The sequence below is a fragment of the Poeciliopsis prolifica genome, unplaced genomic scaffold (genome assembly GCF_027474105.1).
Source record: "Poeciliopsis prolifica strain line A6 unplaced genomic scaffold, Auburn_PproV2 SCAFFOLD008, whole genome shotgun sequence".
Classification (NCBI taxonomy): Eukaryota; Metazoa; Chordata; class Actinopteri; order Cyprinodontiformes; family Poeciliidae; genus Poeciliopsis; species Poeciliopsis prolifica.
Genome location: NW_026562383.1, coordinates 3,718,019 through 3,743,844, shown reverse-complemented (window position 1 = coordinate 3,743,844; position 25,826 = coordinate 3,718,019). Strand labels below are relative to the sequence as shown.

General features: G+C 42.6%; 1 protein-coding gene across 5 annotated transcripts; it reads right to left on the bottom strand.

The window, feature by feature from the left end:
* Positions 1 to 11,853: 11,853 nt before the first annotated feature.
* LOC129361907 (SUN domain-containing ossification factor-like) lies at positions 11,854 to 24,705 on the bottom strand. 5 transcript variants are annotated; one of them, XM_055033127.1, is made up of 24 exons: positions 24,425 to 24,705; positions 22,811 to 22,928; positions 21,992 to 22,087; positions 21,054 to 21,274; positions 20,856 to 20,957; positions 20,322 to 20,454; positions 20,115 to 20,232; positions 19,900 to 20,027; positions 19,743 to 19,810; positions 19,543 to 19,650; positions 18,971 to 19,076; positions 18,649 to 18,669; positions 18,320 to 18,375; positions 17,924 to 18,003; positions 17,102 to 17,164; positions 16,926 to 16,988; positions 16,694 to 16,784; positions 14,888 to 16,132; positions 14,699 to 14,786; positions 14,405 to 14,509; positions 14,004 to 14,158; positions 13,681 to 13,772; positions 13,054 to 13,103; positions 11,854 to 12,963 (listed from the first exon to the last, which is right to left on the bottom strand). In XM_055033127.1, the coding sequence occupies exons 1-24, from the start codon at positions 24,487 to 24,489 to the stop codon at positions 12,514 to 12,516; spliced, it is 3,822 nt and encodes a 1,273-aa protein (XP_054889102.1). In that variant the 5' UTR covers positions 24,490 to 24,705; the 3' UTR covers positions 11,854 to 12,513. The 5 variants fall into 5 exon arrangements, with proteins under 5 accessions (XP_054889102.1, XP_054889103.1, XP_054889104.1 ...); XM_055033128.1 differs by having other exon boundaries at positions 19,900 to 20,024; XM_055033129.1 differs by having other exon boundaries at positions 20,322 to 20,451; positions 20,868 to 20,957.
* Between the last annotated feature and the right edge of the window lie 1,121 nt (positions 24,706 to 25,826).

The window sequence follows — 25,826 nt, the reverse complement described above, 5'->3', positions numbered from 1 at the left end:
CACTGCCCTCTATCAGTGAGACACAGTACTGTCTGATTCCCCCTGCACCTTTATGGCCAATCAGAGAAATAAACAGGTCACACACGTTCATTAAATATATCAGACAGAACGCAGAACATCAGCACGTGTAGGACATGTGGGCCGCCAATCGCCTGTTTTATTGTCTCTGTGTGACACAGCGCCACCAGAGGCGAGGCGCAGCACTGCACTGCCTAAACTAAATATTTAGCAAGCAAACTAAGCATTTAGTTCGTTTTAATGTTAGTAAAATATATAGTTTGGAACGCTGACATTTATAACACGAATAATATGGTGTAAATATGACTTAAAATTTAATGCCCACACTTTTTTCTTTATGACATGCTGAACGAACTAAATTTCATTATTCATTATTTCATTATTATTATTTTATTTATTTTTTGCTCTAACTTAACAAACGGCAAATTTTTCCTCCTTCTTGTTGAATTATTATTAAATAAAGGCCACTACTGCCTAAAAAAAAAAGCCATGTAGGTTCAACCAGCGACGCTGCAAACCCCCACAAAGTGGTAATTTACTTTAGTCAGTGTCACAACAGAGCCAATACGCATGTCCAGAGCTGTCCTGACGAGACACCGAGCAATTCGCGCGAGGCGCCTCCGACGTCAGACCCCCCATAGTGACCTTGAGTCACTGGAGTCACTATCAGAGGCGGCGATGTGACGCCGCCTGTCGGTTATCGGCGGGGAACAACAGCGCAGAAAACAGCAGTCGGTGGACGTGGGTCTGACGATACAGTGGGACTGGATGGAGAGCCACTCGTGGTGACACATATGCCCACGTCGTCCCCTTCCGTCTTTACGACCAATGCCACCCACGTAGCTGGATGCGCGCGCGCGCACACACACACACGGTCACACACAACCTCGGTCTGGCAGCTGTATGAATAAAGCGGCGTCAAGTGTGTCAAAGCAGCTTCACTCACAATGGCGGCGCTCAGAGTGAGAGCAGACATTGACAGGAAGTGGTTAGAAGCTCGAGCAGATGATCTTCTGATGACGTCTCTGTCCCGGTGACGGGCTGCAGTCCAAGTTCCATGAGCAGGAAAGCAGCTGAGTTTTTCACTGTCAGCGCGTGCGTGCGCTTTAACGTCTCGTGGAGTGTTTAGGAGGAGACTCGGATAACTGAGCTAATTTTTTTTTTTTTTTTTTTTTTTTTTTTGGTCACCCCCCAAACTCCCTAACCTGCCTGCAGCAGCAGAGGGTTTGATGCGGTTTATTCTGCACGCAGATCAAAAGCTCTGGCATGCAATTACTAAATTAGTGGAGAAATTAATTTCAACTCAGTGAGCTGACACAGAAACGCACTGAACTGCTAATCTGTAAGCAGGGAGGGCTAAAAAAAAAGAAGAAAAATCCTCTTGAATTTAAAAGTTTAATGGATTAACGATGTCAAGGCTCTCAAGTGGATAGCCCTATAGTGCAGCGCAACTCTGAGGGATTTAACTTGCATCGCTGTTAGTGTGAGGAAACCTTCCTCTGCGGACTCTGGCTGTATGGGGAAATGTTATATCCAATATTTCATGTTTGGGGCAGAAAATAAAATAAAATGTGGATCTAGAAAAGGCTTTCTCAGACTGCGCAGGGTCACAGACTTAACTTTTTAGAGACGTGTCCTGCGGTTGGATGAAAACGTAACGTAAGTGTTTACAATACGCAACAAAAACACATTTAGAGGGAAAAACAGGGAGAAGCTTGCAGGCCTGGGAGCCCAATTCCAACAGTGAAGTACGGGGGTGGCGCCATCATGCTACGGGTTCCTTTTGTGGCTGGAGGGAGGAATGGACTTCACAAAACAGAACGATTACATGAAAAGTTTAGTTTGGGGTAAAAAAAAAAAAAAAGGACACAGATACAAAGTATCTAAATGTTTTGAAGGGATGCCACAAGGTCCTAATCTTAGCCCCATGGAGAATTTGTGACTCAGATGCCCCCCCTCCCCCTTATTTAATTAAAACAATAAATTATGTGTTAAGTAATATCATATTGTTCAGCTATTCCTTCATCAAAGTCATTCTTGGAGAGTTGCTTTGATTCTTTCTCGCTTGTTTGAGAAATCCTTGAATCTCCCGTGGCAAACATTCTGGGTCACGCTTTGTCAGACTCGGTGCCGCCTTCATCGCAGCTCGAAATCCATGTAGCTTTCGAGCCTCCCTCCTCGCCTCTGCTCCTTCAGACTAGCTAGCATCAATTAGCCAACACCTGGTGGAGCTTGCTATATGAACTATGACTCAGATGAACGTCTCTATCACCTTAATAGAGAATGTTGATGTGGTGACTGCCCAAACGCAGAGTTTCAGAAAGATCAGGTCCTTCTTAAAAAGGCAGAGGTCCAATTTCAAGACATTAAATGGCTAAGGCAAATTTCTTATTAGTCGTGTTTGATATATACAGCATTTTTATAACACCTAAAGGTAACATAATTACCTGATTGTGCTATAAAATGATACTATGTTACCGGAAAACAGAAACGCCATTTAATGTGTTTTTTTTTTTCTCACTTGGGAATAGTGAATTTTCTTTTTGTCCGGATTGTTCTGCTATTTTTTTCTCTTTTTTGCTGTTTCTTTTGTCGGACTGTATTAAGCATTTATTACGCCCCCCGCCTGTGACGAGGTGGCGGTCTGTCCACGGTGTACCCTACTTTTCACCCAGTGACGGCCGGGATAAGCTCTACTTCCACATAATAGACCACACTCGATTTATTGTCCATTCTCGCGCGAAGGGCAAATATTGCACTCAGTCCGTCACTTTCACAGACATGTCTGAATGAAGCATTAGGAACATTAACGCAGAAAGTGACCAAGGTCCTAATGACTGAACGCTGACGCTCCGACTGATTGATGAAGCCATTATTGTTACGAATCTTTAGCTCTGGAAATGGCCTTTGTTCATAGGAAAGAGAGAGCTCTGCTCAGAGGTAAATGTGTTGTCGAAGCTGGAATTTGTGAAATCCATGAAAGGTTTTCCAACAAATACGCTGGTCGAACCTACACAGTGCAGCATACCTGTAGTTTGAGTGTGACGTCCACATAATTTAATGCTGGGCTGCTCATTTCTTCAGTCTGTGTTTTTCACACTATGTGGCAATGCAACTACAATCAGAGCTTTGTGTGGAGGGGATCTGGGTGATTGGTTGTGGCTTTAAGGATTCGTGTTGCTCCTGATGGCCTGGTCTCCTTTCAAGAAGTACAATTTATGAAAAACATAATCTATGATATTTATTCGGCCTTACGTTCATTTTGATGCATAGGGATAAACTTAAGGAGTAGTACACTTTACAGATTTGATTTTCCTTCAGAGAACTATTCAGTGGTTCAGCTTTACTACTCTTACAGTTGGGAGAGATACATTTCAATTCGCCTGAATATCAGGCCGCTTCAAAAAATGTTTCTTCTCAACTGGAAATATTTGTTTTAAATATTCCTCTGGCTATTAAATATCAATATCGCTTGCCATAAAGAAATGGAAAAAGAATCTGACCTACTCTGTCTGTGGACTCTTATTAAAAAACAGAAAAGAGCAGAAAGTCACTTTAATTTTACAAAAAAAATAAATTAATGTTTTTTTTACCCCCCCAAAAACCCCAAATCCAACATGGTGACAGTAAAAACTGTCACCATGTTGTTACGGTTTGATATGAGAGATAATCTAACACGGAACAGGAGGAACCATGAAGAGACAAATGAGATGTAATAAAGATTATATATAGCATGATAAATAGAGTTTGTTCAATAGAACTATAAACCAGTTTATTAGGAAAGGCAACCTTTTATTGTGATGTGACACTGTGTAGAACATAAAATGAACTTGACCTTCAATATTACGGGAGGAGTCAGTCCCCTTCCTGACTCCAACTGGGTTTGTATTGAAATGCTCTACTTTGGACCAAATGAACTACTTTCACTCCCAAAGTTACTTACTGCTGTGTATGCGATAAAGGATTGGGGCCAAAGATCTATTTTATGTGTTCTTGGGTCGGCTATGTCGACAATTTATACGTCAGAACTCAGAGGCCAATCTTTTTTTTCCCCTTTTCCGCATCAGAATAACCAGAACAGACATCTGGGGGTCGACGGAAATGTCATCTGTATCTGAAACAAGAAAATCCAGGGTTTTCTTTTTTTTCCTGAGATATACTTTTAATTTTCTCCTCCAATTTTCTCCGTCAACGGCGCTTTAGATCTGCCGAGCCACGCGGCCAGAACGAGTCCTCCATGATGGCTGGCGTGGACGCGGGGGTCAAACCAATCGCGGCGAGCGCCACGACGGAACGTCTCTGCCTTTCTTATCGCGCACGTCTAAGTCGAGAGCCGCTGTGCAATTGCATGAGAGCAGCGAAACATGGCGCGCGTTTGCGCATTAGGAAACCCCGGAGGGACGTATTCTCCTCAAACGCCATCTTGACGTCCCCTTGAGCCAAATGATCATCCTTCATTACGCTATGTATGAGAGCCCGCGTTGCATTAACGTGAGCCAGCACAAGACGACCGACTGGGAACTCGTCTTCCTCCTCTGAAGCCCAGAGTGAGCGAGGATAAGAGAGCCGGCTCGGCTCTCGCAGACGTCTGTGAACTTCAGGTACAAATCAAAGTGTCTCGATGGGCAGAGGGTCCTTTATGAAGTCTGCTCTGTTGTGAAAAAATATTTCACCTGTCACTTGTGATAATGAGCATTGCAGTCATGAGAGCAAAAAAAAGGAAAAAGGGCTAAAGCTGTAATAGCATTTTAGGGAAAATTTGGAGCGGTTGATATGATGAGATGAGCTGCCAGAGAGGGAAGAGAAGCATCAATATTCCAAGGTGACTCCCGAGGCGAGTTAAATGAAGCACGGCGTGGAAGCAATTAGGGAGGGCGCCAGTTTCCTTCTAGCTTGACTTCGAAATATTTGGTAACGTCTTTTAAAGTGAAAGGTTTTTTTCTTTTTTCTTTCACTTTTCAAGTGGGGCTACATGGAGCACATGCGTCTGAGTCCGCAAAGTCCCAAACTGTTCAGAACCACGGCAGATTTAGACGTGACGCAATCTTTTTGTCTTTGAATGAAGCACTTCTGACAGGAAGTACATTTATATATATATATATTTTATTTTTTTTGTGTGTTTGTGTGTGTGCGTGTGTGTGTGTGTGTGTGTGTGTGTGTGTGTGTGTGTGTGTGTGTGTATGTGCGTGTGTGTGTGTGTGGAGTGACCCAGACAAAGTCATCGTTTGAATCTATGCGTTGAAGGACTTTCTACATCGTCACCAAATTTGAATTGTCAAAAATAGCAGTGAAAATATGCAGAAAGCATTTTTTTCTTAGCATTTTTAGCATTTATGGCAAATGTTAGATGACTGTGATACTGACGTAGGATTTGGAGAAAATTATAAGTAATTTTGACATGCCAACTTTGTTTGAGTTTAATATGTTTTTCAAGGGAACATCCTCTCTTTTACATAGACCTATTTATTAATAAAGGCCCTTTTCGTTTTCTGTATGTGAAATAATTGTTAGAAAGAAAAGAATTGTAAATCTGCCAGCGTCATGAACTCTTCTGGACTTTATTGGGTCTCAGCTTGGAAAAGTTTGGGAGGAAATTATTGTAGCTTTCCAAATATGCCAACTTATGCTGGTCCACTAATAGTTCTTCTGTTTTGCAACTTCACTGATGATTATTTCTCATCAATAGCTAGTCAACCTGCCGCTGACTATTACCGTCAGTGGTTGTTGCAAGAACTGGGTTGCTATTTCTTTCCTCAGAAAGTCAACAAACATTGACTTTTTTTTATTCCCCAGGGAAATATTCACATCACAAACGAACGTCAAAAAAAAAAAAAAGACTGCTAAACAATTCAGTCCTTGACGTTATTTGAGAATTAGCATGTTTTCTTTACTGGTAAAATATATAAAAACTAAAACGTCTTACCAAAAAAAATAGAGACACCTGGTGGCCAACGGACCTGGCTCCATTTCACCACCATAAAGGTTTAGAGAAAGCGTTGTGTGGCCATTTTAAATATCAAAATGAATCCCATTCTCAGAAGACGTGAGAAAGCACTGCAGCTATGCCGCAGCCACACGCAAAACAACCCAGATTAAACCAAGGAAATGCTTCATCGCTCACATGACGCTGTTCAGTGGTGAGGGTTGCCTCTCTGTGTCCTCCTGTCAATTCACTAGTTTGACATTTTGTTTGTCCATTTTGTACTTCTGATCAAAAATAGCATGTAGAGCGCTGTGGCCCCAAATTGTACCAAAAATATTTCCTGAACAACAAAGGCGAAAATGATTTCGACAGATTCCGCAGTTTTTACGGGTCATCGTTCGACTCTGGCGTGTACGTACGTAGGAAAGTAGGGCAGTCGTGTCAGCCGAGCGTCACCTTGCTGCAGGGAGCGAACGTACAGCCAAGCTGCTCTCTGTTGTGTTTTTCTCACCTGGCAAGAGACTGACCCCCTGCGGGGAGGTGACAGAGGTCATGAGCCTGAGATGGTGGAGCTGATGTGAAAGCCTGGGGAAAGCTACGACAGCCGGCGCCATCACCATAATCATCCCATCTTCATTTGCTGGACCCCCGACAGCCGTCAGAAATAGAACGGTCCTAATGGCTGATGGAGTGTTTGGGTCTTTGGGGGAGGAAAAAAAAAGGGGCGTATCATGAAATTGCATCTACTATTACCAAGAAGACACTTCTCATGCTGGACAGTGACTGTAACTTTGCTTTGAATTTACAATCCTCCCCAGCCCCCAACTTCTAATCCTGTCGGCAGCTTGTGTACCTTAAATCATAAAACCGAGATTGCAAACAAACTGCGTTTTATGATCGAAGCAAATTTCCTCAGCGCAAGCACTTTCTCACTCTGCACACCAAACGGCAGCACTGCTTGCTGTTAATTTTCCCTCCGCTGTGTTTTTTTTTTTAGCAGATGTTTGGTTTGCCATGAATCACAGCCACAACTGGAGGGAGACGCACAACAGAGTCATTAATTTGAATGCAGATTAACACATTACAGAGGCCACCGTTTCATTCCCTCCATTACTGGTGCGTGACAAACGCCGCAGAAACCCAGCGGATGTAATAAAATTTCATCACTTTTTGATATTCCCTAATGCTATGGAGCTCTTCTGGCCTCATAGGGGTTCGTTCAACTGTGATCAATGGAAATCGTCGCGTTCTGGTCCAATAACGGCGCAGTGACGCGCAATACGCGTTCAGAATATGATATGGAACCTCACAGAGACTGTTGGCTTTTGCCAACTGTGAACGTTACTTCCACGCAATGAATCAATGAAAAAGTAGTTCAAAGATTTGATGGAAGAAACATTTCAGTTTCATTTGTCGAACCGACAAGCGATTCATCAGGCTCTTCATTTCAAGCCGTCTTGTTCCCATTTAGCAAACACCGGAAAGTAAAAAATTGCTGTTTTTGTTTTTGGCTAAGTTCAATATGTAAAGATTGCTTGTCACTAAGTGATGGGGAAGTTTCCGTAGTTTCAGACAGGAAACGATGTTCATGCGAATGTAAATAAAGGAGCTCTAACTGAACCATTTTTTTTTACAATTGATGTTGCTCCTGTCCTTTGTTTTATGTGTTAAGACCGTGAGAGGGCTTTCAAATGAGGTCAAGACAATAAACGGAAAACCTGGATCCCACATTCGTCATGCAGCTGCATTACTTTAAAAAGCGCCAGTAAAACTCCCACTATCAGGAGAGAAAGAAGCCGCTCTGGGGAGAGTCCTCGCCAGCTTATATTGCACCCGACCAATGATTAGTGATCTTCATGAAGTATAGATTTTTTGCGAGATAGAGCGAGAAAGCAACCTAGCAACTGTACTGGGTGTACTCGCCTCTCAGACACCAACTCCCAAGAAACCCATGGATAAACAGGAATAGTGGATGGATGGATGTAACTTTTTAGATGTTTTAGATTTAAGGTAAAATCTTCGATACAAGAAGGAGGTAATTAAGCCATTTCATTCCAGTGTTTTGTGGCACATCTAAAAACTGGAGGACAGCGGCCCTTGAGAAAAATATAACAATTATTTATTGGAAATGTCTTCAACAAAAAAGACTTAGAGTGAGAATAAAAAGATCCCAAATACCTCCTGCTGTCTGTAGACGGGCAGTTTCCCCGTCAGAGGCTCAAACACGGAGTAAGGTCACCATTGGCATGTGGGTCGTGACTCATTCATCAGCAGCAGAGGAAAGGTTAGGCTACATGCTCCCGTGAGGCGGCACCGTCACGCATGATCGTTCTTCACTCCAGGCTGAACGGTGTGCATCCACTGCGCTATTTGCTCAACATGTCATATCTCATCTGTGTGAGAGCGCGTCTCAGCTGCGGCTCAAGCCGTGTGAGTTCGGCGTGAGAAACGCACTGCGACCCAGGCAAGTGTTGACCGAGAGTTCACGTTTACAGTCCAAAAACTGAGTTCTTCACATGTTCATCAAAGCACACGCGCCATACTCTTCCCAACACACACACACTCTGGGTTTCTGTGTCAGACGATCACATGGAGCCCTTCGTGTTTCTGTGAGCTGCATCAGGCAGCGGCAAATCTCAGATGACAGCGAGGAACAGAGGAAATAAGCCCATAAAACATTAAACAGAAGCTTCCCTGGAGGAGTGATATTCATATACATGCATCTCCATCCAAAGACTTATCGAATGTGGCAAGTCTACTGTGGCGTCTTCAATGGCCACTTCTGCCATGTATTGCAGGCTTAATGGGAAGCACATTAGACTGGAACCTCAGTGACAAGGCACTGGGTGAGGCACTGGGTGAGGCACTGGGTGAGGCACTGGGTGAGGCACTGGGTGAGGCATGGCTTTTATGAACCTTTTATGAACCTACTTTGAGAAATGTGTCAAAAGCAGACTGAAAGCTCCACTGAGGTCGGAGCCAGAAAAACCTGCACAGCAGCCAGTGAATGTTTAAAGGTTTGACTCTTTAAAAGGGAAACATAAATTAGGGCTTAAAGGAAAAGTCAGCCACACATTCGTCCCGACTGCGACCTGCTTAGTCACATTAAAATCAGAAGTATTCTGCGCCGCCGCTTTAATGCCTGTTGGAGCTACATGAAACATCCTGTAAATGTCACATAGCGAGCAGCCTCGGTTTGATATTTGAAATTTGTCGGGTGGGTCCTTTTCATTTTCCGCTTTTTTTTAATTTATTTTTTTTTTATCCCCTGCTATTGCACTTGGCTGAGATCTGATTACAGTGGGAGCAGCGCCGCAAGACCTCTGGCAGATCCATCAGTCTCCGGTCCTGCTGCTTTCTGCTCCATTTGCGCCTCGCATTAACGGGCCCGTGTCCTTATCCGAACCCGATCTGGATTCAGATGCGGCATGCTAAATCCGAGGCGCCAACTTTGCTCAATGGGCCGCTGCCAAATACAACCACCTGCAGGTCCTGGTGGAAAGCGAGCGCCTCCTCTTTACGGGTGATGAAACTTTAAATATCAAGAGGCTGAAAATGAACTGGATGCCACTGAATCTTTAAAGAGGAACACAAAGCCTAACAGGGAGACGAGATGAATGTGTGCGGAGCAGCAGCTCCCCAACTCTGTTCCTAACACCCCCCATGCACACTACCCAGCATGCTTTGGGCTTGTCCCTGCAGCAGCACACCTGATTTCGATTGACGGGTGATTAATTAGGTTTTTACTGAACTGCTATCGTCGGAATCCGGTGCGAAAGCAGGAAAACGTCTTGTTTGGCGCGGCTACTTCTGTTAGCACGTTAGCTTCTTGTGACGCAGCTGCGTCAGAAAAGCTTTGCTTTGTTATTTGGCAATTAAGTCAAAATTTGCAGCATGTTTGTAAAAATATCAGTCAGGAGAAGGATTTAAAAAAAAGTAAGGTATTAACGCACATATTGCTTTATTAGATGCACCGATTCATTTTCTACCAATAACATGGCAGCAGCTCATGTATTTAAACTAAGCATAAAAATGGGAGGAAATGGAGATTCTGAATGCGGCCACGTTAAAACCAGCGCTGGTCGCTTCCTCACCGGGCGCATGCACCTACGTGGAAAAGGCATATCTTGAAATAAAATTTTGAGTTGATAAATCCAAACAAATAATTCTCATCGAAGAAGGCGACGGTGTTTTTCGCATGTGCACTTTCGGCACTCGTGCGAAGCAAGAGCGCTCCGTCGGATTTATATTCACACAGGATGATGCAAGTTAAAGTAAGGATGTGTTTATTATTTCAACTCCATGAAGAAAAGAAAGATCCGCTTCTTATTCCCAGGCTTTATACATCTGCTGTTATTTATTTGATGTGCTTGGAAGACAGGAGAGCAACAGAGAGAACGGGACTGGAGATGGCGAATATATATATGTAGCTATAGATAGATAGATAGATAGATAGATAGATAGATAGATAGATAGTGTAAATTTCTGCCAAAAAAACCCTCACATTTTGAGAATAATCTCAAACTTTCTGTAGGAAACATGTAGATTCAATTTTTTTTTTGAAAAATCTCAGAAATGTTCAAATGAATCACAAAAATTTAGAAAAAATGTTGGAACGTTTTTGAATTTCGTCCATCCATCCGTTTTCTTACACCTTTGCTCCCAGTGGGGTCGGGAAGTCATTTCTGAAAAAAAAAAAAAGCATCAATCAGCTTTTGAAAATTCCAAGTTTTTTCTGAATATTTCTGGGATTGGTCGGCTCTGCGCTTCCTTGTTTCAATGAGCGGCTGACGTCACCGATTGCTGCGACACTGGCTGCGACCAAATAGACTTTTTTTTTCTGTTTTTCATGATGCGTTGCATGTTTTCTTGAAAGAAACCGTCTGAGTTTCCCTGCATTGAACGTTTGATTTCGCAGACGGTTCAGTTCTGCAGGTGAGTTTGTGAATTAATAATCTTATTCCTGCTTCTGTGTATTTCGTCATGTTTTGGTTTGACCTGTTTTCTGCTGCGGTCTGATGATGTGCAGGTGTGACTTGCATGAAACCAGTAAGATTTTTGCCCAGTTGGGCAAAAATCACCTGAAGCATTTGAAACTGGCAGCTGATGCTCCTGCCCTTTGACCTAGTTTATTTTTGGGTTTTTTTCTTTCTTAACCCTTTTGACGCCGTTACACCGCTCAGCAGCCCCGCGTCATCTCTCAGGAAGGAACACCTGCACGCTGAAGACGCCTCACTTCCTGTTGACGGCGGCAGCAGCACAGTCAGAACATCCCACTCGGACCTGGGAGGAAAACAGAGCGGAGGGGCGAAAGAGGATTGTGGAGATAATCTTCTGAACGAGGCAGGGCGAAGAGGAAAGTAGGAGTCCTGTTAACCAAATGAAGGAGAAAGAGGTTGGAGGGAAAAAAAAAAAAAAGACTCCCGCTTCCCAACCAGGTCAGATGAATAAAGAGGTTTTAACCTAATCTCTCTTCACATCCACATGGACTCTCTGCCCTGCTGGACCGACGGGAGACGCTCTGAGGCGGTGACAGGAATCCAGTACTCCAAACCGGGAAGAAGACAAAGCAGCTGAATCCTTGTGCTCTAATGAACACTGTCGAGGCGCCACGGCCCAAAATGTCCTCCCATTTTCACTCAGTTGTCAATAATGACGTTTCTGGACTGAAAACCGGTGAGGAAACAAACTGCTGTGCTGCGTTTGAGCAGGAGACATGACTCATCACAGGGAGAAATGATGGTGGCAGTACAGCAAGAGAAAAAAAAAAAAAAAAACCCAAGCAGGTTTTGGTAGTTTGTACTGAGCCCTGCTGGACAGAATGGAGAATTACACACAGGAACAAGGTTTTTGTAACAAAAAAATAGTTAAAATGCTTCATTTCAGTGTGATGGGATCGTCTCAAGAAAAAGTTCAGTTTACAGCTTTTATTCAACAGAAGCATCCATAAAAATATCCACCTGTCACGTTTAGATGGAAGCAGACAGTTTTGTCATTAACTTTCAGTGGGTAACAACCCCCAAACCCCCCCAAAAAAACACTATAGGGGATAGTTCGACCAAATTTGGAGTTAAAAATTTACTTGCATTTTGTGTTGACATTCATAGTGAGACTTTAGAGGGAAAAAGGAACAGTAAAAAGTTTTCTAAACGTAGTCAAAGAAAAGACATACAGTACAGATTGAAAAGTAGTGGGCCGAGAACAGAGCCCTGGAGAACCCCTCTGAACAGGAACTACTGGGAACAAAGGATTGGTTGATCATGTTTAAAGTGCTTCGTGGATTTTATTTTCTACTAAAGCTATTGTAAAAGAAGTAGAACCTCTAGTATTCTATTTTAATTCAGGTAAGCAGTAGTCTGAGTTTCATAAAACAAAAACGCTTTAATGTAGAACTGGAAGGAGGAGTTCAACTGTACCAAATAAAAACTGAACAGAGGATATGAACACAACATTATTATTATTATTATTTTTACTGGAAAGGATGAACAGATTGTCTGATGAAGTTTGGAGCTGCCTTTAGCTACTGAAATCTAACAACCAGCTTAGTATTCAAGTTCGGGACTCTAGCAGAGTCACACAGGACCTGGGATTGCAACCAACGGGCCGGAGTTGTGCTCCGTTTTTTTGTTGGCGATGATGTCCTGTAAAGTGACGGGCGCCGGCTCGTTATCGTCCCTCCGAGGAGCGTGAAGCAAGTCCACCACGGCGCAGACGGGCTTCAGACGCCTGCGTCTCAGCGCCCGTTTTTCTGCTCGGGTTTTCGCCGGAGGGAGCCCGTCGCAGATCCTGGAGCAGGCCGACGTGATGCCGCAGAAAGACGGGTCGTCGGACTGGGAGGACCCTTCGGAGCTTCCCTCCGACGGCGAGTCCCTGAACACGGGCTGGAGCAAATGTTTTATGAGCGGCGCGGCGACCTCCCCGCGGCTACGTCCGGCGGCGCCGTTGCACAGTTCGGGAGCGGACTGGAAACAGGGTTTCAGCGTCTCCACCCGGTCTGGAGGTTTCAGCTTATGCCGCCGCCTCTGTGTGTGGCGAGGAGAGAAGAAGGAGAAGAAGAAGATTCGTGTTTGCTCTTCAATTTTTATGAAGCAACGGAATTGATTTTCACGCACCTTTCTGTTCGCTGGACAAAGACTGCTGTTTTCCTGGCCGTCCAGCATTCCTGTTAACAAAACAAGAAAGCTCTTTTATAATCTTGCAGTTAATACATTCTCCTGGCTGCAACGACTCAAATTTAAGACTTAAGATCTTTTTTAAGCCAACAAATGGAATTTAAGACCTTTATCTCCTCAAATAGGTCTGAACTTCATCCAGCCAACTGGCAATAAATTTGCATTTATCCATCATTGACACTAAGAAGCTAGCTAGCTAGCCATGGTATGCTAGCAGTGACTTACCAGTTGCCTCAAAAGCCCTGTGAGAAAAACAATTACATGTCGAATGTACTGGCAAGACAAAATTACAGACTGATTAACGTATTTAAGACCAGCTTACATTTTTAAAAGGAAATTTTTGGAGACTTTTTTTTAAAACCACAAAAACCTCTTTCTCCAAAAATATGCATGAACTTTGTCCAGCCAACTGGACAAAGTGTCCATTACAGACACTAGAAAGCTAGATCATTTTTTAGTGTCTAAACGTATTTAAAGACTTAGGAGTTTAAGACATTATAAGGCCTTACGTTTTAGACACATGAATTCAAACCTCTTCAAGGTGCCTGATCACCCTGATGATCTCACCTTCAGCGTCGGCCGACTGAAAGGCCTCAGAGTTTATGAGTGGATAAGTCGCCCTCCTCTTCAATCCCGACTCGTCGCAGGGAGGATACTGCCTGTTGTGCAGACAGAGAAATCTTGGTTGAGATAGAAGCCTACATTCAGCTCATCACCTTAAAAACTATTTTGCATTCAACCCGCAACGCTACATTTTTTAAGTGTAACAAAAATCCACTGCAGTTTGAAATGAAATGAGCACAAGCTGCCGACTTAAATCACTCATCGATGCCTCGGAATGCGAATCGCACGCTAAGGCACAGAATCCACGTCGTACTCATTCGCTGTACCTTTCGGGGCTGCAGTAGGTGGGACTTTTGGTGCCGGGCGGTTGTGGATCCGCGGTGGGAGGAACGGCGATGCGGAAGTGGTTGACGCACAGCAAGATGCCGAGGCACACGCACAACACGAGAGAGAGCAGCAGGTAATTCTGCCTGTCGGACACCTGGAAGACACCGGCGGAAAGCAAATCGGTCGCAAGGAGGAAGCGACGATGTTCCACGCACATTACGGACACGGAGAAAATATGTTAGATGTCAGTGAACTTGTCTGGGCCACAATATCTGAAAAAAATCTGTCTTTCTACATCCCAACCTGGCAAATAAAACTGACTAACTGCCCTCAGCTGTATCAAGATGATAAAGATGAGATAGAGCAGATGACGGCTTAGTGCCGGCGGCGCGGCGTCTACCTCGTTCTGCAGCTGGCTGACTCGGACAGACAGGTTGAGAACCAGCTGAGTCACATTCTCCAGCTGGCCCTGCAGCAACTGAATGGATTCAGTCTGACGCAGGTCCTACAACAAGACCAGGAAAAAGAAAAACAAAAAACAAGAACACAATCAACCTTGGAATAGGTTATTTAGGGTTCTGTGCAAATCTTGACATTTTCACCTAAATTTACTTCCTATCTATAACCGTTTTGCTGCTGCCTCTGGTTGATTGGTGTCATATCACTCAGCTGGTCTTTGCTGGCCATTGCTTACCTGCTCCTCTGCTATTCTGGATGTGTTTTGGAGCTTAACGATGGTTTTGTTGAAAGCTCTTTGCATCTCCTCCATCTGCTTCCGGTACCTTGAATAAAAAAAAAAAAAAAAAAAAAAAAAAAACGAAGTTTTAAAACCCCTATGAAGGTTCAGAGTGGAGAATTGCAGAACAGCCTCTTGTAGAGTCACCTCTGGCTAAGTTGCTCCAGGTAGCGCCCGCTAAGGGACATGTTCACCTCTAGCGCCTTGATTCGGTTGTTAAGTCTCATGAAGACCGACTCCTTCTGGCTGGACCCGTGCACCTGGTTTCCGTTTTGCTCCGTACCGTTAAAGGGCTCTGCGTAAATGTCTAAAAGAGACGGTGAGGTAGGAGAAGTGCTGGTCGGAACAGAAGGACGGAACAGCTGGTCTTGGCCGCCTGATGGAGCTGGGAATTCTTCCGCCGGATCGTCCGTTTTGGCGTCAGTGACGGGACTGGGGGAGGGTTCGGGTTCTGTGGTCATGTCTGCCGCCGCAGGAGGAACCTCAGACGAGGTAGGGAGACTCTCCGGCTGCTCAACCTGGTTCTTTGAAGAAGCGGATGAGGAAACTGGAGTCTGATTGAGGTTATCCTGAGTTTCATTGGAGGCACTGGTTTCCTCCTGTGCGGGATCGACTTTGGGTTTGTCCTCTGTTGGACCATCATCTGCTGAGACGCTGGGTTTCACCTCCGCAGAGCTGCTGCTGAGAGAGAGCGAAGGCTCGACGAGTTTCTCCTCTGTCAACACGTCCTGGCTCTTTTCAGGCCGCGACTCGTACTTTGGTTCCTCTGAGACGTCTGCCGTTTCCACGACAGGCGTGGCTTTGGCAGACGAAGACTCTGTGGCGCTGGGGAGGATCGGGATCTGACTGGGCTCCAGATCGTCGTGCTGGGACATGGATCCCTCTGGGTGCTCTGAAGGCGGTGTCGCCTCTGCGTCCATCGCGTCTCGATCTGGCTGCAGCTCAGAGGCTGCGTCTGTCTCATCGGACTGATCCGCCTCGCCGGGATGAGGCTGAGGTTCGGAGGAGGAGGGCGGGGCCGCGGGTGTCACGACGGAGGGAGTTGTTTCAACTATGTCCACTGTTTGGCAAGTCCTCTTTTTGGACAGGGAAGCTGAACACTGCCGCTGGACAAACTCCTGGAAAGAAGTCGTGCAGGAACATGAGGAAGAACGCTCAGCGCAGTGTTCTAGGTTTTCTTCACCCCGTTTCCGGTCGTCCTTCTTGTCGTCTTCCAGCTCCTCCTCCTTGTCAAGGAGAATGATTGTGGAGGTGATGGATTCTTCCTCTTCTTCCCCCAGTGGAATGACGATTTTGTCCTCCACCAGGGGGAGCTTTTCATCACAGTTCTCAGTAGTTGATGTGTCTGGAGCAGATGAATCGGTTAAACCCTGCATGTCTGCAGCGTTTGGACTGGAAACGCATCATGAAGAGGAAAACAAGGCAACATGAGGACACAGGGTAGAGGACTTCAATGATAATACTTTACAATCATCTATGAAATATCAATAGATTATACCACGGAACTGTCTTTGTAATATAAAGGCATATAAAGTTTTATCCACCTTAAACATTTTTATTAATTGCATTCTTCAGTGTTTTCCGTTGGGAACCAGGTCATAGACCACCACTAAGTTGCATATTTGTGAAGTTATTACATTTCTGAGTCAATCAGATAACCTGATAGTCCGCTACATTTGGTGCAACTGGGGACCAAAACATTTGTTACACTTTCAGCTGCTGCAGTTCACTTTCACACCGCACTGCGTCAAACCAATCAAATCCTTTGAAAATCCTGTTTCTCCTCGCTCACTTGTGGCGTCGCTGCACCGGGAACCACCGATCATTTGATTTTGGTTCCCAATACTCTAGCCTACTGGACTATCAGATGTGAAAATACCAGAAGTCTGGACTTTGACTGGACCGTTCTGCCATGACATCGCTTCGTATTCTAGGACTGTGGCAGGTTCTTACTCAGACGTGAGGTCGGTGGTCGTAGTTTCCGTGGCAGTTTCAGGTTGTTGGGATTGATCGCTCATGTTCACATCCTGAGATGAAAGGTTGCCTGGGAAAAACAAGAGCGGCGATAATAATGACCAGCTGTCACCATGACGTCACAAGCTTCACACTGTGCTGAACATCACAGACATCAGTTTTAGTCATAGGGAAGCAGAACGGATAAAGTCAGTAGAGATGGTGTTCATACCCGTCGTCTCCTGATTGCCTCCAAGGACAACAGCAAAGTCCTTCACCATGTTGAAAATGGCATCTGAGGAAACGAAAAACCCAAACTCTACGGTTACAAGGTGCTGCAGCACGAAGCGCTGAGCTCTTATTGACAAGATGCAAGTCGCTAATACAAATATTGAGTTGATTCGAGACCTTTCGCTGATCCAATCAGGTTCTTGGACTTGTCTTCTCCTACCACACTCCCAGGAGGATAATCTGAAATGAGGAGTCAAAGCTCAATGAGATTTACAATAAATAATTCACTTTATAAAACACTTTACTAAACCACAAATAATCATAATTAAACAAGTGATTTTTTTTAATGATGCGGAAATCAAGAAATCAAAATTTAATTTTTTTTTTTATTTCTTCCCAATATTTAGCAAAAAGTGTAACGAAGAGACAACTACTGTCATCAGCTCCCTGTCCAGTCATGGCGAATCATTTACAAGTAGTTGTAGTAACAGAGGAAGATGAAATTATCTCATTTACTGCATGTTAGGGCGCACTGATCCACTTTTCTTCACTTCCGATACAAGTATCCGCCGATACTGATCCGATACAGAAAAAAATAAAATAAAATCGCTGAACTGATTTAAAACGCTTCTTTTTTAACCCCCACAGACATAAGTGTAATGAATTACACATTTATTTGATGCACCAGTACACCAATAGGTGATTAAACATGAAAAACAACAACTTTAATTTGTGCAATTAGGAGTAACACAGTCGATGTAAAGTAAAAAAAAAAGCTGAAAACGACAAAGACAATAGGTTGACTATTTTGGTCAAACATGTAAAAAACAAATCTTCCTTCTGATTGCTCAGAAAGTGCAATTAGAAATCCTAAATGAAATATCTGTGCATTTCTACTATCCTTAAATGTCTGAGTATGTATAGAATTGTTTGTTAATTCCTAGTTTAATTTAAGACAAAAAAAAAAAAAAGTTCCCAATGAATTGTGTATGATCCCACCGAGATCATCGTCCTGATCTTCTGGTCTCTCTGGAGGATCAGCGATCTCGTACTCTTCCACCATGCTTGTTCCAAACACCCTGACGAAAAAAAAAAAAAAGTAAAAAAAAAAAAAAACAACAACAAAGCAAATTGAAACATTTCTAATGCAAGAAAGGAAGCGGCCTCCAGTAAGCATGTAATTAAGGAAAGTGCTTTCACTAAAGTTTAGCTGAAAACACAAGAGAAACAAGAGTCTTGTTTTGTTTTTTTGTCTGTATTCTCTGATCAACGATTAATCTGTTGCTAAACGAGTTGATGATTATTTGAATAATCAATTCATCACGATTAATCATTTCAATGTTTGCTTTTTCTTTCTTATTCTTCCTGCTAACGCTAATCTGAAAGCTCACGTACCTTATGAGACTGAGGGGGCAGAAATGCTCCGAACCGAAGTGAGAGACCAGCTCCACCTGGAAGAACCCAAGAAACACAGAACATCCCTCAGATTATCTGGTAAAGACGCCCTCAACAAATCAGAAATTTAGCTTTGCAAAGGAATTGCAGTGAAGAAACTGGCTGGAGTGAATGATTCAGAAGACATGAGAGATGATGTGTTTGGCAAGAAGGGCTTTAGGAAGTACTAGTCAAGATTTTATTCGAGGAAATGATTCGTTTACTAGGATGGAAGTCAGACAATCATCCTGTCGATGATGCGAACAGCGTTACAAGAAGAGCAGGCTAACCTTTATGTACTTGGTGAACATCTGAGGCGAGAGAAAAGAGAAAAAGATTAAAGATATATGGGCGTGCTTACAAACAGGATGACATGAAGAGTTCAGAGACCAAGCCACCAGACGTGCTTTTAGAAAAATATGCAATACAAGCAACACATACAGATGCATAACTGCTCATCAGAAGCAAAAAAATACACATTTTAGAAAATTCAAAAGTGGCCATTTAAAGAAATTAACATGATTTTTTTTTTTACAAATAATAAAGTTTATGTTTTTTTATGTGTTTTACATCAACAAAAACACTATGAACTTTGACAGCGGTTCTGCTCACCTTCATGTATTTGGCGTAAAGATGCTCGTCCAATGGGAAGCTCTGAACTGTGCGTTCGTCCCTGGCGTGAAAGGTTCCCAGCTTGGACCACTTATTGGTCGGGTACCTGCAAACGTTCATTCGTGTGACACAAGTTACTCCAACGATACGCACGTCTGAAGGCTAAAAGCCACAATCTGGTGTCGCTAAAAATATGTAAGGATTTCAAATCTGATGATGTCCAAACGTGCAAATGGACGTTTCACTTGCGGCTTTACGATAGTGAAAAATTAGGTGGTTCCTGTCTGATTTTCAACTTTACTGAAATTACGCTGAATACAGAATGCAAAGATTTGAATTTAAAGAGAATTAGAGTAGAGGTGATTTACCGCAAATGCACATCACACTTTTCAGATTGTAATAAAATTTTTTTTTGAAAATCCAAGTAAGGTAATGGTAAAGAAGAAGAAGAAAAAAAAAGAAATAAAGGCCAAGAATTTGATTTGGCTCAACATCAGGGATGGAAAGCAAGAAAACATAAAAAACTAAGGCTATTATTATCATTATTATTATTATTATTGTTGTTGTATTACCGATCGCTGATAGAGACGAGAAAGTCTTTCGGGGTGGAGGAGAAAAGCTCAAAATTAGCGATGTCCAACTGCTTCAACTGGATGGGCTCACAGAGCTCAATAATGAACCTGAGCAACAGAGATAACAACCAAACACATTTAGAATAATATTCTGGAGGAGAATAAAAACACACGCTGCAACTGAAGGCAGAGCAACAAACCAGATTTTAGTGCTGCAGGGGTTTAACATGTACAAGTCCATGTTCTCCTTCAAAATGGCCGACGTGCTCTGTGGAAAACGTCAGCAGACGTCAGACTGATTTACCTTCTTTAAAGTGAAAGAAAGTGCAATGAAATGTGAAATGATTTACAAAGTACCTTCGCCTCTGGGTTGGCACCAAGTAACTTGGCCCCGCACTCCACCGAGGCGTAGTTATGGAAGTTCTTCTGGACTTTTTTCACCGTCTGAGACCCTCCGTTGTTAGAGGTGTGAGTGGACAGAGCTGCTGAGGGGAGGAAAAGAAAAAAAAAAGCAGATTTAATATGAAAAAGCTCCGAATTTGAAGCGAACCCCTTAAAAGTGTTGATCGTACTCTTCTCTTTCTCCACTTCCATCATCTTCCGCTTCCACTCGTCAAAAGTGGGGATGTCCTCGGGGTCTTTGCTGCTCGCAGTGGAGTCTGCGTCGGCGCTGACAGGGGAGCTCAAGTCCTGTCACAGATAATGAGGAAACGAGAGCTGGGACGCCTCGTCTGACAGAGGGGGGGAAAAAAAAACACTAGCTGGTCTGATCGCCTCACCTGTTCTTTCAGCATGTGCGACGCGTTGGCTTCCAGATGCTTACTGCTGGGAGGACTCAGAGGGAGGGCCGCTTCGGCTTTAGTGCCTGTGTTGTGAGCGTTAGAGGTGTTCTCCAGAACTATTGGAGGGCTGCTGAGGGAACCAAAACCAGCGTTTATCACTCCTTAAAAGACAAATAATGACAGCAATCCCTCATGGTTTGTCACAGCGAGGGATTAATGGTTTACTGGAGTAAAAAGGAGCTCTAATCAATTTACAAATGGCTTTTTCTGCTTATTTGGTCAGTATTTAATGCAGCTGATGCAAAAAAATTGTTAAACCGTAAATGATTTGTTTATTTTTCTAAGTCAGTATATCATGAAAAACTTAGCTGTTCGCATTTCAGAGAGACGACAATACAAGAGAGAAAACAGGCACTCAACTACTGAGATGATTGATTTTATCAACCAACTTTAGATTAACTCGTTAATCGACTTGGATCCCCAACCACAACTTTTAATAAGCATTTTTTAGCTCTATATAACTGAACCAACCGGTCATCATACGGATTGTCTTCTTCTTCCTCTTCTTCTTCACAGTCAACTGGAAGCAGGTCGAGATCAGTGACCTCAGGTGCAGCTGCTTCAGATCCATCACTTAAAGTAAAGAAAACATTTTTTACATTTCTAGCAGGAAACGCCAAACGCAAACAAAGGCAAGTAAATATTTGCATGGTGGCGGCGGCGGCCTGCCTGTTTGTGGCGACCACGCGGACGCTGTTTACATCTGGGTCGTCTTTGTATGGAGCAGAAATAACAGACAGAGAGCTTGAAGGAAGCAGTGGCGGTTCAGGGTCCGGCTCTTCAGATCCGGATGTTTCTCCCTGTTGACGTTCTGAGCTCTGCTCAGGTTCTGAAAGTCTCCCGTCTTCCTCCGGCTCCGATTCTGCAGTCGGCTCATCTGATCCAACAGCCTAGTGGAAAGACGGAGACACTCGGGTGTGATCCTGGATCCAGTAACCGCCGCTGAGAGGCTGATTTATGAGACACTTAAGAGAGCAGAAGGTTCTGGGAGCGTTCAACACACACGTAGACAGGTTTGCTTACAGGCGCCATGTTGGTGTTTGGAAGCTGAGAATTTACTGGGATTTCTGCTCTCCCACCCCCTTGTATTTAGGTCTGTGTCTTAATATGGCATGTTAGGCCCATTGGAGATATAAAAAATACAAAGTACATTTTTGTCAAAAACTTCTGATATTTTAAGATTAAGCTCAGAAATTTTCTAGAAAAAAAAAACCTTTGAAATTTTCGAGAATTTTTTCTTATTTTCTAGAAAAATTTCAAAAAGTTTCAAAAGTTTAATTTTTTTGCTTTTGAAATTCAAGACATTTTTGTAGAAGATTTCATAGATTAATCTAAAAATTTCAATGTTTTGGGGGGTTTTTTTGCAAATTTTTGACTGCACAGACTTGGAAATTTCCTTGTTTTTATTCTTTTTTTTTTTCCAAGAAAATTTCTGAGATTTTTTCGTGGGTGGAAACTTACTCCTTTTCTTTTCTGTCTACAATGACCCTAATGTGCCACCGTCGCATCTACATCCCTTTGTAAAAATCAAATACTTCCGGTATTCTCATCAACTTAAAGTGTGCAGAGTATTTCATTTTCATTATTTTTTTGTCCGTTTCTCCTACCTCAGCATGTTCCACTTCTTGTGTCAGCTGTTCTCCGTTATGCTGATGATATCCAGGCAGCTTCCCATTTTCAGGTAAACTCCAGATGTCTTCATTCTAAAGCAACAGAAAGAAAGATAAACACATTCAATCTCAAATACAGACAGATATAAATAAGCATTTGACAAAAAAATAAAGTGATGGTGTTTGAACAGAAGAGTGCGAGGCAGGATCAATTACTTCAACAATGTGTCAAACACACACAATATGATGAAATCAACTTCAAAAATATTCAATGTTTCAGGTGTTTCTGCTCGGGCCGAAACAATTAATCACGATTATTCGACTATCAAAAATAATCATCAACTAATTTAGGAATCAATTAATTGTTAACTGGAGTACACAGACTAAGAAAGGGCAACTTTCTAACATATTCAGAGCAGTAATGTGTACGAAAAGTGTACACATTTCACATTTACGATACAAAAAGAAAAGAGAAATTTGTCTGTAAATAGATTTTAGCCAAACATCTTCAAGAAAAATAGCTTTAGCTTCACCTGGTTCAGGTTTACTAAAGGAAAAGAATATGTTTTCTTATTTTTAAAAAAGGAATTGAATTAGTGTTTTTAGAAATAGTTTTAGAAAGTGTTTTTAAAAAGTCTTAAATGGTAAACGGGGAAAAAGAAATCAGTAAAATGAGGCATTTAAAAACATAAATTCAGAATTAACGATTAATCGTCAGAATACTCAATTAAATCATCATTATCTGCAGCCCTAGTTTCGCCAAAACACTTATAATGTCTTAGATTATTTTGACATCACACAATTATAGAGCGTTACCTTCTCATTTGGGTCTGGATCCCCAGAGTCCTCCGTCGACTGGAAGTCCTGGGAGGACGCATGATTCTGAGCCTCTGGCTGTGGCTCCGCGGATCCCACGTCGCAACTAACACACCGGCTGTAGCAGAAGAGAATCATTGCAAATATAACGACACTGAGTCACCTTGAAAGGTAACCAACCGATGAAACTGTATGAAAGCTCAGCGATTCGGCTCCGAAAGCTAAACTGATATCAATTGTAAAATTAAAAGCAACCGTTAAAAGACACATCTCAGAAAACAAAGACTTCACTGACAAACTGTCCAAATGAGTCGTTTTACTATTATCTGTATTCTTATACGGGCTTCTGGGCGGTCCGGCTGTTGGTGCTGTCGCCTTGCGCTAGGCTAGTGAGTCATCTCTGATAAGACTTTTAGCTTTAGGAGTTGAGACAGGTGGCAAAACATGAATGGACCCTGGAGACTGATGAGACATTTAAAATATCAACAAACTTTGAAATAACATCAGTTTGTACGCGAGTGAAGCTGATCTTTGCGTGTCCCGATAATTCTCGTTATAAACAATACTATTGCCATTTTGACATAATTTTAAGGTAATATATCGATAATGACATAGTGATCCTCAAAGACAATAAACTTCAATATTCTAATGCTTTGTTTATACATATATATATATATATATATATATATATATATATATATACACACACACTGATAAATGAGCTATTGTCATCAACAAATAATAAGTAAATAAGTCACATTAGTCTATTAAAACATAATATGATGACTAAGGGAACACCAGATTTGCAGACAGTTCTACAACATAAAGAAGAGCTGCTATTTCTTTAAACCGAGGAACAAAATTGAACTGACAAAAAAAAAAAATAAAATATATATATATATATATATATATATATATATATATATATATATATAATATATATAGGCTGAAGGTTAATTGCAGCACATCAGCCGCTGATGTGCTGCAATTAACCTTTAATATCGTTCTTATTCCTCATGTATCATCTCTGTTGACATAATTCATATTCCCAACAACCTCGGGCTTTTTAATTCTTTTGACACGAGGGAGAAAAAAGAAAAGAAAAAAAAAAGAGCCACTCACCGGTGAGCTGGTGAACCAAATCTGCCTCTTACAGGCTGATCTGAGGTCTGAGGCAGACTTTATTATTAAGAAACTGACATTACTCATGCAGAGGGGATTGAAGGGTTTGTTAAGAAAGCTACTCTTGCAGTCCTCAAATAGATTGTAAATTTGAATGATTTATAAACGAGCCAAAGAGTTAGCGACTGTACAACATTGTCCTGTGGCTGCTTGTTGATAGAGTACAGCTAATTCATCCTCAGTCCGCGGCTAAAGCTACCTCGTCCCAACAGGTCAGAAGTCAGCCAGGTGCCACATCACAACATAACGTCAGGGCTGGCTAGCTGGCTAGCTAGCTAGCTGCTGCTATTCGAGTGTATATTGTGTATATTCGAGTGTGTTTGAACACGACATATAAGCAGTCAAATAGTTTGTTAGTCTTCATCTATACGGTCAAATGCAAGATATTTTTTTAATATGACAAGTGGTTAAAAAATTAATTAAGAAACTCACCAAAAGAGCAGAGCTATACATAGCCACACTGACACACTTCGCCACAACAGTTGTGTCATCTTCATCCCTGTCCTGCCGGGACAGACATCGTCGCCGCGCACAAAGAAACGTTTATCCTTTTAGTCCGTGGCCTCTTCAGCGCTGTGAAAACGCAAAAGTCATCGGATATGCTCGGCTTTCGTCCCTGACATGTAACAGTCGCACTGGTTGACTGTGATGCTAGCCGCAGTTTTCCCCAAACACAACCTCTTCTTGACAGCCAGCGCCACTCGACGTCCAACAGACCAATGAAAACGCAGCGACGCCGTTGCGCAGTTCGAACGCCGGGAGCGCTCGTTTTCGACACGCTCGCTTGCCGGACATGCGGAGGCACTTTCACTCACTGTCGCGTCTGGTCTCAAGCCCCTAATGCAGTTCCAAGAATTTAGTCTCTCCATCATGTTTGTTGTGGTTGTTTTGTGTCCCACTCCCTAATGTTTTTGGTTCGCTATCGAGCCGTAGCGCTCTCAGTGAACTGACTGGTACATCAGTTGATTAAATACAAATAAAAATGATGTATTATAAATAAAAACAGGGGGGGTGGGGGGGAATGGAAATAAATCTGAATAATTGCAATATTTTTTGTTTGGTTGGTTGGTTCTTTTTTTGTTTTGTTTGTTTGGTTGTTTTGTTTTGTTTTGTAGCCAAACACTTAAAAAGTAGGAGCACGCTGGAATTTTCTGTCAGCAAACTACGAGGTAACTGTTTCCTGTTGTTGCAGTTCATAAAAGTGACCAGTAGAGGGAGTTGCGTGGTGTAGGAGTAGAGCGGGCGCCCCACGAACATAGGCTATGTGTTTGACTCTTTTGAAGATAAAGTATCGCGAGATTTGCAGTTATGGGGAATGTTTCGGCTTATCAGAAATCAAAAGCAACCCGAAATTATGTAAAGCTCTTTCAGGCTCTAATTGGTAGCCAAGCCGGTCAAATATAAACTTATTTTGTAGCGTTACTTTCCCCTCACCAACACTTTTCCGACATTATTTTTTACGGCCACTAGAGGGTGCTGCCTACTCACCTTTGAGATATTTTCACAGCTTCATCTCATTTGAAAATAACCTGGAAGACAAGCTGGCTCTGGTCGTGAAATACTAGTCAGCCTTTGCAGAAACTAAAAATAAAATCAGTCAACCTTACTTTATGCGTAGTTTGTTATCTAAAGAACAATTGTTTTACTACCATTTTATAATTTGTGATTTCATAAACATCAAAAAGCCCCACCTAAAATAAAACTCCACACAAATATCCCCAATTGCACGAGGGAGGTTAGAGTCCTTCTGGGTGCAATCATTTCCATTTTGTTTTGTACTCTTGTGTCTTAATCCGCTTGTCCACTTGAATTCTGGATCCCTGCAGCAAAACAT